The sequence below is a fragment of the Callithrix jacchus genome, chromosome 18 (assembly GCF_049354715.1).
Source record: "Callithrix jacchus isolate 240 chromosome 18, calJac240_pri, whole genome shotgun sequence".
In the NCBI taxonomy this organism is placed as follows: Eukaryota; Metazoa; Chordata; class Mammalia; order Primates; family Cebidae; genus Callithrix; species Callithrix jacchus.
Genome location: NC_133519.1, coordinates 15,785,696 through 15,799,959, shown reverse-complemented (window position 1 = coordinate 15,799,959; position 14,264 = coordinate 15,785,696). Strand labels below are relative to the sequence as shown.

Here is a 14,264-nt window from a genome sequence, read left to right as displayed (position 1 = left end):
GAATTGAGAAAAATGAATTTGCATCCATATTTAATATGACCTATTTGCCTTTACTCTTACTGCAAAATAGTAGTAAGTTCCTGCTTTCCTAGGCAACCTGCTGTTATTCTGGACTTTTATTTTGGTAGCAAAGATTATGTTCTGTAAGAATTCTATTTGATGCTGGTCTCAGGAGAATTTAGATGTACTGCCAGCAGCACTAAGAAATTTTAGACTTTATTTTTGTTGGCTCCTTCTCATCAGTTTGAAATTTATTTTTCACATGCAAAAGAGATTCTTTTACCAAAGGAAGCCGGGAAATGTTTAACACTCTTGTACTTTTAAAAGATCTTTAAATGTTTTGGTAACTAAAAATAGGAAGATGCTGTTAGCTTCCCCCAGTGATTTTTGTATTAGCTTATAGCCCCCAGATCCCATATTGAGAACAACCATTGGGAAATAAAAATAGTCATACAGTTGAGATGAATAGATTTCCTGAGTTCTGCCAAAATTCCACCAAAGGCTAATTTTGGAAAGCCAAAATTGACATTCCCCTCTGTATTCTCTTCTCCAGTGGCCTCTCTTGAATTCTGAGAGTATTGATATGTTAGGCATTTATCTCAGAGTTTTTAACAATGAAGGAGAGAATGCTTTGAACATACTGACTGAGAAATCATGGTGGGATTATTCCAATAGATTAATAAGCAGTCTAGCTTAGTGCAAGTTGCTGTTTGTTTTGTACAGTCCCTTATGACAAAAAAGCTGGAAAATTGCCTCTGTTCTCATGTATTCTTTTTTTTTCTTTCTAATGTCTTCTTGATTATAATGATTACTCCATTTTGTGTGCTGCCCTCTCTCCTGTATTCACTAAATTAATTGCCTTCATTAAAATTTGAAATGTTGTCTTACAGTTTTCAACCTGAAAAGCCAGGGTACTCATCTTTTAAATTTCATGTACCCACTCAGACATCTAAATAAGCCCTATGCATGTTGTTTTCCTTTCTTCTGATAGAAGCAAATAGAGTCTTAATTTGTCCAGTTGAATCGCTTTGGTCTCCAGTGCGATTTTCATTTAAGTCTATCGAACAACATGCCGAAGAAACATGTAATTCCACTTCTGTAAACTATTTAGTGCTTCTTCTGTTGAATCTTACTCTTTCCACCTTTTATTTCAGAGTGAAAAGAGATCACACCAGGAGTTTCCCTCAAATGTATCCAACCCTAAATGTCTTGTAAATATTTCCAGATGAGCAGAGCTCATAGATAATTTCCTGTATTTTTAGTGATTGATGCTGCTGTCTGGCATTTTATGTTAAATGCTAAATCAAGATTTTTTTTATTTTCTTCTAGCTATACAAAAAGCCAGATGTCCCACTATATAAGAAAATTCGTTCAAGTGAGTAACTTGGGAGCTATTTTTTCTGCCTCTATACCTCAGTGTTCTTCTTAGCCTAGCACTTGAAAAATTATCCTGTATGTTCACAAACTATTCTTTGCTGTCTTCTCAAGATGTCTACGTTGATGTCAAACCCCTTTCTGGTTATGAGGCTACCACCTGTAACTGTAAGAAGCCAGATGATGACGCCAGGAAGGGCTGCGTCGATGACTGCCTTAATAGGTATTGTCAAGCTTTGATTTCTCTAAAGCATAGGCTTTAAAGTATATACATCACTTCCTTTGGAGGATGCAGTTAAATAGGCTCTTCTATTTTTCTTGAAGAAGTTGCATAAAAAGATGTATAAACACTAATAGATGGGTGGAATAGAGTAACAGAAAGTGAATTAAATTTAGAGTCTTGTGTGCCTTGGTTGGTTTATATCCTTTTACTATTCATGAGACCTGAGGAACGTTATTTAATGTATCTAATAAAAGTAATACCTTACCTTCTCTATGGAGGGTTTGTGGGGATTATATGAGACAGTGTTCATAAGCAATGTGAAGTTTTGGCTTTTTTTGTTTGGGGGAATTTTTTTTTAAGAAATGGGGTCTTACTGTGTTGCCCAGGCTGGATTCAAACTCTTGAGCTCCAGTATTCCTTCTACCTCCGCCTCCTGAGTAGCTGGAACTGTATACATGTGATACCGTGCCCAGCTCATAAACCATTAAACACAGTCCTAGGTACCTTCCTAGCTCTCAATATATGTTTGCCATAATGAGGAAGCAGAATAGGACAGTGGCATGAGAGTGAAGAGGAAAGGGGTGATACATTTTAGAGGAAAAGTATGTTGATTAACCATTGACTTATAGCGGATAATTCTTATCTCCAGTATTTGACGAGAGAAAGTGTGGAATCTCACTGAATTGAAGATAAGAATTATAACTTTGGCTGGTGCAGTGGCTCATGCCTGTAATCCCAACACTTTGGGAGGCCTAGGTGGGTGAATCACCTGAGGTCGGGAGTTCAAGACCAGCCTGACCAGCATGGAGAAATGCTGTCTCTACTAAAAACAAAATTAGCCAGGCATGGTGGCATGGGAGGTGGAGGTTGCGGTGAGCCAAGATTGCAACATTGCACTCCCTCCATCTCAAAAAAAAAAAAAAAAAAAAGAATTATGACTTTGATTTAAGACTATGTAATTTTTTTTTTTTTTCCTGCACAAAGTCTGGTTCTGTTACCCAGGCTGGAGTGCAGTGGCACCATCTCTGCTCGCTCTAACCTCCGCCTCCTGGGTTCAAGCAGTTCTCCTGCCTCAGCCTCCTAAGTAGCTAGGATTACAGGCACGCACCACCACACCAGGCTACTTTTTTTTTCTTTTTCTTTTTTTGAGACAGAGTCTTACTCTGTCGCCAGGCCGGCATGCAGTGGCATGATCTCAGCTCACTATAACCTTTGCCTCCTGGGTTCAAGCAATTCTCCCGCTTCAGCCTCCCGAGTAGCTGGAACTACAGGCACATGACACCATGCCCAGCTAATTTTTGTGCTTTTAGTAGAGATGGGGTTTCACCATGTTGACCGGGATGACCTTGATCTCTTGACTTCATGATATGCCCACCTCAGTCTTCCAAAGTGCTGGGATTACAGGTGTGAGCCACCATGCCTGGCCAATTTTTATATTCAGTAGAGACAAGGTTTCACTATGTGGGCCAGGCTCAAACTCTTGACCTCAGGTGATCACCCTCCTCAGCCTCCCAGAGTACTGGGATTACAGGTGTGAGCCACCGCACCTGGCCAAGAGACGACATAATTTTAAATGGCATTGAAATTTCAAAACGTAATTGTCTAATAGACAAAGGAGTGCATATAGAATTTGTTGTTTTAGTAACAGTGCACATTTGCATCAAAAGAAAAAAGAACCAGTGAATTTTATATCAGTATTTTCTATTCTGGATAGTTTTCATGGCCAAAGATAGCTGCTTTTTTAGTCTCTAGTCAACTGTCCTGTGGGCTGAAGGGAATCAGCGTTTTAGTTCTTCCTGATTTAGCATGCCAGTTGGGAAATTCTATCTTACCTGCATTAGTGTAAATTCACTTTATCATCGTATGTACCTACAGTTTCACGTAGTGTTTTGTGCACTGATTTTCTTCATTCACAAATATTTTTAATGCACACTTTTTAAAAAAAAAATTTTTTTAATGCACACTTTAATTAAACAGTGTGGTCCACAAGCTCAGCATTTTTATGTATTTATTTATGACATAGAGTATCACACTGTTGCCCAGGCTGGGGTGCAGTGTCGCCATGATAGCTTTCTATAACCTCAACCTCCCAGACTCAAGCAGTCCTCCCATGTTAGCCTCCTGAGTAGCTGAGACTAGAGGTGCATGTTACCACACCTGGCTAATTTATTTTTTATTCGTTTGTTTATTTATTTATTTTTAAGATGGGGTTTCACCATGATAGCCAGGCTGGTCTTGAACTCCTGACCTCAGGTGATCCACCCACCTTGGCCTCCCAAAGTGCTAGGATTACAGGCGTGAGCCACCGTGCCCTGCCTATTCATTTATTTTTAACATAGAGAGGGGTTCTTTATAAATAGCGCAGGCCGATCCTGAACTCCTGGACCCTTAAATCTCACTAAATAAAGGATGGTCTAGACCTACGTTTAGTAGATGGTAGGGAGTGCAACTCTCTGGTTTTTTTCTTTTTTTTTGAGACAGAGTTTCGCTCTTGTTGCCCATGCTGGAATGTAGTGGCATGATCTCAGCTCACCACAACCTCTGCCTCCCAGGTTCAAGCAATTGTCCTGCCTCAGCCTCCCAAGTAGCTGGGATTAGAATTTTTAACTTGTTAATTCATTAACTGTTATGGGTTCAGCTAGCCATATAGCCTGGAAATGTCATTTCCGCTAATGAAATATAAAATTTCTGTAATACAGCAGAAGCAAATATACTTAATATTACTGAACTGTACTCTTAAAAATGGATAAGGTCAGGTGTGGTTGTTCATGCCTGTAATCCCCCTTCTCAGGAGGCCAAGGCAGGTTGGATCCCTTGAGCCAAGGAGTTCAAAGCTACAGTAGGCTGTGATCAGGCCACTGCACCACAGTCTGGGTAACAGATGGAGACTTCCTCTCTTTAATTTAAAAAAAAAAAAAAAAAAAAAAAGGGCAGGGCACAGTGGCTTGTGCCAGTAATCCCAGAACTTTTAGGAGGCTGAGGCAGGTGGATTACCTGAAGTTAAGAGTTCAAGACCAGCCTGGCCAACATGGGGAAACCCAGTCTCTACAAAAAATAAAAAAATTATCTGGGTGTGGTGGTGCATGCCTATAATCCCAGCTACACAGGAGGCTGAGGCAGGAGAATCACTTGAACCTGGGAGGCAGAGGTTGGAGTGAGCTGAGATCGCACCACTGCACTCCATCCTGAGTGACAGGGTAAGACTTTGCCTCAAAAAAATAAAAATAATTTAAAAAAAATTCAAAACTGGCTGGGTGCAGTGGCTCATGCCAGTAATCCCAGCACTTTGGGAGGCTGAGGTGGGTGGATCATTTGAGGTCAGAAGTTCAAGACCAGCCAGCCAACATGATGAAATCCTGTCTCTACTAAAAATACAAAAATTTGCTGGCGTGGTATTATGTGTCTATAATCCCAGATACTCAGAGGAGTCTAAGGCAGAAGAATTGCTTGAACCCGGAAGACTGAGGTTGCAGTGAGCCAAGATCACACCACTGCACTCCAGCCTGGGAAATGGAGTGAGACTCTGTCTCAAAAAAAAAAAAAAAAAAATTAAGAGTAAATTAGAGGCCAGGTGCAGTGGTTCATACCTGTAATCCCAGCACTTTGGGAGGCCAGGGCAGGTGGATCACCTGAGGTCAGGAGTTTAAGACCAGCCTGGCCAACATGGTAAAACCCCTTCTCTACCAAAAATACAAAAATTGGCCAGGCGTGGTGGCACACATCTATAATCCCTGCTACTCAGGAGGCTGAAGCAGGAGAATTGCTTGAACCTGAGAGGCAGAGGTTGCAGTGAGCCAGGATCACTCTATTATATTGCAACCTGGGCAACAGAGCCAGACTCTATCTCAAAAAAAAAAAAAAAAAAAAAAAAGAGAGAGAGAGAGAGACAGAGAAAGAAAAGAGTGCAGTGAAATCATAATCAAATTAATGTTTCTTCTTTGGATCACAGTTATTTATTCTTTTTTTTTTTTTTTTTTAAGATGGAGTCTTGCTCTGTCACCCAGGGTGGAGTGCAGTGGCACAATCTCTGCTCACTGTGACCTCCGCCTCCCAAGTTCAAAAGACTCTCCTGCCTCACCCTCCTGAGTAGCTGGGATTACAGGCACACACCACCACATCCAGCTAACTTTTGCATTTTTAGTAGAGACGGGGTTTCACCGTGTTGGCCAGGCTAGTCTGGAACTCCTGACCTCAGGTAATCCACCCACCTCAGCCTCCCAAAGTGCTGGGATTACATGCATGAGCCACTCGCCCAGCCTTATTTTTGGAGAGATAAATATGATAACGTTTACCTAGGATTCTGAGTGGACAGTTAGCTTAATCATTTATAAGAAATATTCAGGTTTTGCAACCTGACTTGGAAATTAGGAGTATCATTAATTTTGACATTTATTATTTTAATCTCAGTGATTTGGGTACTTTTATTAAAATAAAAATTGATTTTATGTATTCATTTTTAAATGTTTGTAAAATTTAAAAATGGATGCATCATGTATCATGCAAATTGATGTATAGTTTATTCCTTTTCTTTCTAGGATGATCTTTGCTGAGTGTTCCCCCAATACTTGCCCATGTGGCGAGCAGTGCTGTAACCAGAGGATACAGAGGCATGAATGGGTGCAATGTCTAGAACGATTTCGAGCTGAGGAAAAAGGTTGGGGAATCAGAACCAAAGAGCCCCTGAAAGCTGGGCAGTTCATCATTGAATATCTAGGGGAGGTTGTCAGCGAACAGGAGTTCAGGTACAGTGGTAAATGATGGTATTGTAATAAAATGCAAAGATGTAAGATTAGAATGGAGAATGGAAGATTTGAAATTTGCTTTCAGCTGCTTGTTAATTGGCTTTTGATCATTTCTTCTCTTCAGGAACAGGATGATTGAGCAGTATCATAATCACAGTGACCACTACTGTCTGAACCTGGATAGTGGGATGGTGATTGACAGTTACCGCATGGGAAATGAGGCCCGATTCATCAACCACAGTTGTGACCCAAATTGTGAAATGCAAAAATGGTAAGGAAGCAGGAGAAGGTGAAGCCAAGAATCCAGAAAAATAGGCATTGAGGACAGCAAGGGATTGATCTTTCCACAGTGTCAGTCAGCTTACACAAAGCAGCTCAGGCATTCCCCATTATCCCAGATCCCATGAGCATAGTAAGTTTCTTCATTTCATCCTAACTTCTCACTCACAGACAGATATTTTTATTTCTATTTGTGTGGTTTGGTTTGGTTTTGCTTTTTTTGTTTGTTTGTTTGTTTGTTTTTGCATGCAAATAGTTTCAGGATCTATGTCCTAGAAAAATATAATAGTGATGATAATGATAGCCAGGGAGATGGTATATACTTGCAGTTTCAGCTGTTTGAGAGGCTGAGAGGATCATTTGAGCCCAGGAATTTGAAGCCAGTCTGGGCAACATAGTAAGAAGAAATAAGAAACAAAAATAATGATAAAAGACCAGGCACAGTGGCTCACTCTGTTGCCCAGGCTGTAGTGCAGTGGCGCAATTTCAGATCACTACAACCTCCGTCTCCCAGGTTCAAGCAATTTGTCTGCCTTAGCCTCCTGAGTAGCTGGGACTACAGGTATACACCACCACGCCTGGCTAATTTTTGTATTTTTAGTAGACATGGGGTTTCACCATATTGGCCAGGCTGGTGTTGAGCTCTGGACCTCGTGATCTGCCCGCCTCAGCATCCCACAGTGCTAGGATTACAGGCATGAGCCACTGTGTCTGGCCTAATTTTTATATTTTTAGTAGAGGTGGAGTTTTACCATGTTGTCCAGGCTGGTCTTATACTCCTGACCTCAAGTGATCTGCCCGCCTAGACCTCCCAAAGTGCTAGGATTATAGGTGTGAGGGTGGGTGACAGATTGAGACTCTGTCTCAAAAAAAAGTTACAGTATATATCAGGAGTCGGCCAAAAATGTCTGGCTTTGTACCTATAAAACTTTATTTGTAAAGATGAGGAACAGTTGCCTGTGGACCAGAGTTTGCCAACTTGTGGTATAGATTTAAAATGCATGCCGGGCATGAGACCAGCCTGGGCAACATGGCAAAACCCTGTCTTTACTAAAAATAGAAAAATTTGGGTGTGTTCGTACATGCCTGTAGTTCTACCAGCTACTCAGGAGGCTGAGGTGGGAGGTTCGAATGAACCCGGGAGGCAGAGGTTGCATTGAGCTGAGATAGTACCACTGCACTCCAGCCTGTATGAGAGTGAGCTCCTGTTTAAAAATAAAATTTTTTTTTAAAAAACAGCTTTCTTGCTGAGTCAGAGCATCTAGAAAATAAAAAAAAGACAGGAAAAATAAAAAACAGCTTTCTGAATTCAGAAGATAAACTAAAAATTTTAGGCAAGGTAATAGGGCAGTATCTAAGCTAACCCTTAATGTGATCCACATTGGTAAAGAGATAAGAAGAAAAAAAGCTATGGAGTCAAACAGCCTGGGTTTTAATCAAACAGCCTGGTGGCTCACGCCCATAATCCCAGCACTTTGGGAAGCTGATACAGGTGGATCACGAGGTCAGGAGATGGAGACTATCCTGGCCAACATGGTGAAAGCCTGTCTCTACTAAAAAATACAAAAATTAGCTGGGCATGGTAGCTCATGCCTGTAATCTCAGCTACTTGGGAGGCTGAGGTAGAATTGCTTGAACCGGGACCCGAGTGGCAGAGGTTAGTGAGCTGAGATCGTGCCACTGCACGATCTGGCACTTGAGGTCAGGAGTTCGAGGCTGACCTGGGCTACAGACTGAGACTCCCATATCAAAAAAAAAAACAAAAAACGAAAAAACACTAAATGATCATTACCTTACATATAACAGAACAGGAGAGGCACTCATGTGATAAAAGATGGAGATAGTAGAACTGGAAGATTTGTATAGGTAAGCCATAAAAGGTAATCTTAATTTATTTAATAGGTAGACTAACCTTTTTTTTTTGAAACTGAGTCTTGATCTGTTCCCCAGACTGGAATGCAGTGGCATGATCTCAGCTCACTGCAACCTCTTCCTCAGGGGTTCAAGCAATTCTTCTGCCTCAGCCTCCCAAGTAGCTGGGATTACAGGCACGTGCCACCACGCCTGGCTAATTTGTATATTTTTAGTAGAAACGGGTTTCACCGTGTTGGCCACACTGGTCTGAAACTCCTGACCTCAGGTAATTCACCTGCCTCGGCCTCCCAAAGTGCTGGGATAACAGGCTTGAGCTACCTACCATGACTGGTCTGATCTCGAACTCTTGACCTCAGGTAATCCTTCCACTGTGACCTCCCAAAATGCTGGGATTATAGGCAAGCCATATTTTAGAAGGACTTTGAATACCAGGCAGGAGAAGTTAAGACCTAATTGACATTATAAACCATGTTTTCAAGAAAAATTATTTTGGACTCTTACTCTGACAGTATTATACAGGCTGGGTAGGATAGAAAGGGGATTAAAAGTGGAGGCTGGGCATGGTGGCTCACACTTGTAATCCCAAACCTTTAGGAGGCTGAGGCAGGCAGATCACTTGAGGCCAGGAGTTCAAGACCAGCCTGGCCAACACATTGAAACCCCATCCCTAATAAAAATGGAAAAAATTAGCTAGGCATGGTGGCATACGCCTATAATCCCAGCTACTCGGGACGCTGAGGCATGAGAATCTTTTGAAACCCAGAGGCAGTGGTTGCAGGGAGCTGAGATTACACCACTGCACTCCAGCCTGTGTGAAACAGACTATGTCTCGAAAAAAAGAAAAAGGAAAGATTGGCCAGAAGACTCTTAATAGTAATACTAACACAGAAATCCAGAAGTAGAATTATTTTAATCAGAATAAAGGAAAAATAACCAATGAAGAAAAATATTTCTTGGAAACAAATTATTAGGACTTGAGTAACTGGATACATAAGGAAAGGCAATTTTGAAATCAGTGATTGTACCAGTTTTTATATATTTCAGGCATGGTATTAGGAATTCCAGCCTTATGGCCAGGTGAGGTGGCTTATGCCTATAATCCTAGCACTTTGGGAGGACAAGGCAGGTATATCACCTGAGGTCAGAAGTTCAAGACCATCCTGGCCAACATGGTGAAACCCCTATTTCTACTAAAAATACAAAAATTAGTCGGGCATGGTGGCATGCGCCTGTAGTCTTAGCTACTTGGGAGGGTGAGGCAGGAGTATCACTTGGACCCACGAGATGGAGGTTGCAGTGAGCTGAGATCACGCCACTGCACTCCAGCCTGGGCAACAGAGTGAGACTCTGTCTCAAAAAAAATAAGAATTTCAGCCTTTTTTCAGCCTTTATAATTCTGCTTTCACTCTTTACAGGTCTGTTAATGGAGTATACCGGATTGGACTTTATGCTCTTAAAGATATGCCAGCTGGGACTGAACTCACTTATGATTATAATTTTCATTCCTTCAATGTGGAAAAACAGGTAAGAATAATAAATCTTAGAGGGAGATTGAACTTTATCCCTTACAACGCTATAATAACATGAGCCTTTAGTAACTTGGAGCCAGTAAGAAGTATGTGGGAGGCTGGGCACAGTGGCTGTCACCTTTAATCCCAGCACTTTGTGAGGTGAGGTAGTCAGATCACTTGAGCTTAGGATTTCAAGACCAGTCTGGCTAACATGGCAAAACCCCATCTTTACCAAAAATACAAAAAATTAGCTGGATGTGGTGGCATGCACTGGTAATCCTAGCTTCTCGGAGGCGAAGGCAGGAGAATTGCTTCAACCCTGGAGGTGGAGGTTGCATTGCAGTGAGCCGAGATCACACCACTGCACTGCAGTCTGGGCAACAGAGTGAGACTCTGTCTTAAAAAAAAAAGTGTATTTGAGGTCAGGTGGAGTGGCTCGCTCTTAGAATCCCAGCACTTTGCAAGGCCAAGGGAAGTGGATTGCTTGTAGACCAGGAGTTCAAGGCCAGCCTGGGGAACATGGTGAGACTATTTCTACCAAAAAAATACAAAAACTAGCTGGGTGTGGTGGCACGTGCCTATGGTCCCAGCTACTTGGGAGGCTGAGGTTGCAGTGAGCCAAGACGGAGCCAGTGTGTTATAGCCTGGACGACAGAGCAAGACCCTGTCTCAGACACAAAAAGAAGCTGCGTGCAGTGGTTCACGCCTGTAATCCCAGCACTTTGGGAGGCCGAGGCAGGTGGATCATGAGGTCAGGAGTTCGAGACCAGCCTGACCAATATGGTGAAACCCCATCTCTACAAAACATATAAAAATTAGTTGGGGGTGGTGGCACGTACCTGTAGTCCCAGCTACTCAGAAGGCTGAGGCAGAAGAATTGCTTGAACCTAGGAGGCGGAGGTTGCAGTGAGCCAAGATCACACCAGTACACTCCAGCCTGGGCAACATAGCAATATTCCATCTCAAAAAAAAAAAAAAAAGAAGTTACATGGGTGCCTGGGCACAGTAGTACATACCTACCTATAGTCCCAGATACTCGAGAGGCTGAGACAGAAGGATCACTTGAGCCCAGGAGTTCAAGGCCAACCTGGGCCACAGAACAGGACCCCTTCTCTAAAATGTTTAAAATGTTTCGTTAAGACAGGATCTCATTCTGTGGTCTACACTAGAATGCAGTGATGTGATCATGGTTCACTGCAGCCTTAATCTCCTGGGCTCAAGTGATCTTCCCACCATATCCTTCTGAGTAGCTGGGACCACAGGTATGCACCACTATGCCTCAATAATTTTTTTAAAAAAATTTTGTAGAGATGGTGTCTCCCTCTTTTGCCCATACCAGTCGCAAACTCCTGCAAGCCATTCTCCCGCCTCAGCCTCCCACAGTGCTGGGATTATAGACCTGAGCCACCACACCCAACCAAATTTTTTAGTTAAGTGCTTGCTTTGACACCATGTATACTAAAATTGGAATGATAAAGAGAAGATTAGCATGACCCCTGTGCAAGGATGACAAATAGATTACTGAAGCATTTCATGTTTGTTTGTTTGTTTGTTTTTTTAATTTGTTTTAAAGAAGTATATAAGAGAGAACAGTTTTTTACTCTGTATTCCACCTGTCTGGGATAAATAGGGCGTAATTACTCTGAAGAAAGAGATTGCCTTATCATTTTTGGTCTCCACTCAGTTGTTAACTTTTCTGGGGAAGAAGTTTTCCTAAAATTTAATCCATCCTTTCTTTTCCAGTGAAAACCCATTTCTGTTTGTACTGTCAATCGGTTGTTTTTTCCTGTATACAGATTTCTTGATTTATACTTATCGTGTGTCCAAATGTTCAGGAATCCTTTTTAAGCTGGTATATGAGAATGCAAGCTATAAGAAAATTATTCTCAGCTGGGCACAGTGCTCACACCTGTAATCCCAGCACTTTAGAAGGCCAAGATGGTAGAGTTGCCTGAGCCCTGGAGTTCAAGATTAGCCTGGGCAACATGGCAAAACCCTGTCTCTACACAAAATACAAAAATTGGCCTGGCATAGTGACATGCATCTGTAGTGTCAGCTATTGGGGAGGCTGAGAGGAGAATCAATTGAGCCCAGGAGGTTGAGACTGCCGTGACCCCTGATCATACTACTGTACTTCAGCCTGAGTGACAGGGAAGACCCTGTCTCAAAAAATAAAAATAAAATAAAAAAAGTATTCTCTTTCCTTCCAAAGCAACTTTGTAAGTGTGGCTTTGAAAAATGTCGAGGAATCATCGGAGGCAAGAGTCAGCGTGTGAATGGACTCACCAGCAGTAAAAACAGCCAGTCCATGGCCACACACAAAAAATCAGGACGGTCAAAAGAGAAAAGGAAGTCTAAGCACAAGCTGAAGAAAAGGGTAAACAGTTATCTAATGATTTTCCCCAAAGCTGTTCATGAGATGCTTAGAGGCAATTGCTAGCATAAGGGAATTACCAGAGGGTGGCATCTTAAGAGTGGTTTTAATATTCTTGGAGATTATTTCTGACTGATATTTTTTTAATCTCTAATCTGATCCATCTCTTTTTCAGAGAGGCCATCTCCCTGAGGAACCTAATGAAAATATTAACACCCCAACTAGATTGACCCCTCAATTACAGATGAAGCCAATGTCCAATCGAGAAAGGTAAAAAGGAAATATTCTTATCCAAGTTCTTTTTAAATTATATGATTGTGTACTCTGGTTTCTCTTCAAATCGTATAAATCTTTTGCCTTTTAAATTATATGATTGGTTATCTGTGTAAAATATTATGAAACTTCTATATTGTTAATCTACTTTCTTTTGTCTTACGTCAAAGGCTTTGGTTCAGGGGATCTGTGAACTTGGATGGAGGAAATAAATTCTTATCCTACCTAGTTTCTTCTTTTTTTTTCCCCCCTTAAATCTTACCTAATTTTTTTTTTTTTAAGATCTGGGATCTCATTCTGTCACCCAGGCTAGAATGCAGAGGCCTGGCTTACCGTAGTCATGGCTCACTGCAGCCTCCAACTCCCGGGCTTAAGTGATCCCCCTGCCACCACACCTGGCTGATTTTTTTGAGAGACAGGGTCTCACTATGTTGCCCAGATTGGTCCCAAACTCCTGGGCTCAAGGTGTCCTCCCACCCTGACCTCCCAGAGCACTAGGATTACAGATGTGAGCCAACACACCAGACCACCTTATGTTGCCTGATTTCTGAATGCAATAACATTTTCACAAATCCCTCCTGAATAGACCAATCTATTTAGGAGGCTGAGGCAGGAGGATTACTAGAGCCCAGGAGTTCAAGACCAGCCTGGGCAACATGGAAAGACCTTGCTTTTTTTTTTTTTTTGGAGGCAGAGTCTCACTTTGTTGCCCAGGCTGGAGTGCAGTGGTACAGTCTCGGCTCACTGCACCCTCCACTTCCCAGGTTTAAGCGATTCTTCTGCCTCTGCCTCCTGAGTAGCTGGGATTACAGGCATGAGCCACCTTTTTAAGAAGTTACTTGCTTCTTAAAAAAAAAAATTAGCCAGGCGCGGTGGCTCAAGTCTGTAATCCCAGCACTTTGGGAGGCCAAGGTGGGTGGATCATCAGGTCAAGAGATTGAGACCATCCTGGTCAACATGGTGAACCCCATCTCTACTAAAAATACAAAAAATTAGCTGGGCATGGTGGCACATGCCTGTAATCCCAGCTATTCAGGAGGCTGAGGCAGGAGAATTGCCTGAACCCAGGAGGCGGAGGTCGCAGTGAGCCGAGATCGCGCCATTGCACTCCAGTCTGGGTAACAAGAGCGAAACTCCGTCTCAAAAAAAAAAAAATTAGCATTTCCTTCACATATAACAGTAGGCAGTGTGTGTGTGTGTGTGTGTGTGTGTGTGTGTGTGTGTTTAGAATGAGGGGGTTAGCAGTTAAACGACTTTGTCACCAATATTCACAAATATTTCATATCATATTATGGGCATTATAAATATCTCAGCCTGAGCAAGACAGTTGAGATCCCATGTCTATAAAAAAATTTTTTAATGAGTTGGGGCCGGGTGCAGTGGCTCATGCCTGTAATTCCAGCACTTTGGGAGGCTTAGGTCGGTGGATCACCTAAGGTCAGAAGTTCCAGACCAGCCTGGCCAGCATGGGGAAACTCCATCTCTACTAAAAGTACAAAAAAATTAGCCAGGCATGGTGACACGCGTCTGAAGTCCCAGCTACTTGGAAGTCTGAGGTGTGAGAATCTCTTGGACCTAAGAGACAGAGGTTGCAGTTAGCTGAGATCATGCCG

The 14,264-nt window shown here is 42.2% G+C and overlaps 1 protein-coding gene and 1 non-coding gene across 13 annotated transcripts in view; both read left to right on the top strand.

Annotated features, from left to right (window-relative positions):
- ASH1L (ASH1 like histone lysine methyltransferase) overlaps positions 1-14,264 on the top strand; it is a 229,878-nt gene that overhangs the window by 193,126 nt on the left and 22,488 nt on the right. For all 12 annotated transcript variants that reach the window (XM_035279531.3, XM_078355858.1, XM_078355853.1 and 9 more), the window contains 7 exons: positions 1,330-1,375; positions 1,489-1,597; positions 6,133-6,339; positions 6,464-6,610; positions 9,909-10,017; positions 12,217-12,381; positions 12,554-12,648. In XM_035279531.3, coding sequence (XP_035135422.2) covers positions 1,330-1,375; positions 1,489-1,597; positions 6,133-6,339; positions 6,464-6,610; positions 9,909-10,017; positions 12,217-12,381; positions 12,554-12,648 — 878 coding nt within the window. The remainder of the gene's footprint in view (positions 1-1,329; positions 1,376-1,488; positions 1,598-6,132; positions 6,340-6,463; positions 6,611-9,908; positions 10,018-12,216; positions 12,382-12,553; positions 12,649-14,264) is intronic.
- On the top strand, positions 11,439-11,545 carry LOC118149314 (U6 spliceosomal RNA). The gene has a single exon (XR_004736703.1). It is a non-coding gene; the product is annotated as a U6 spliceosomal RNA (small nuclear RNA).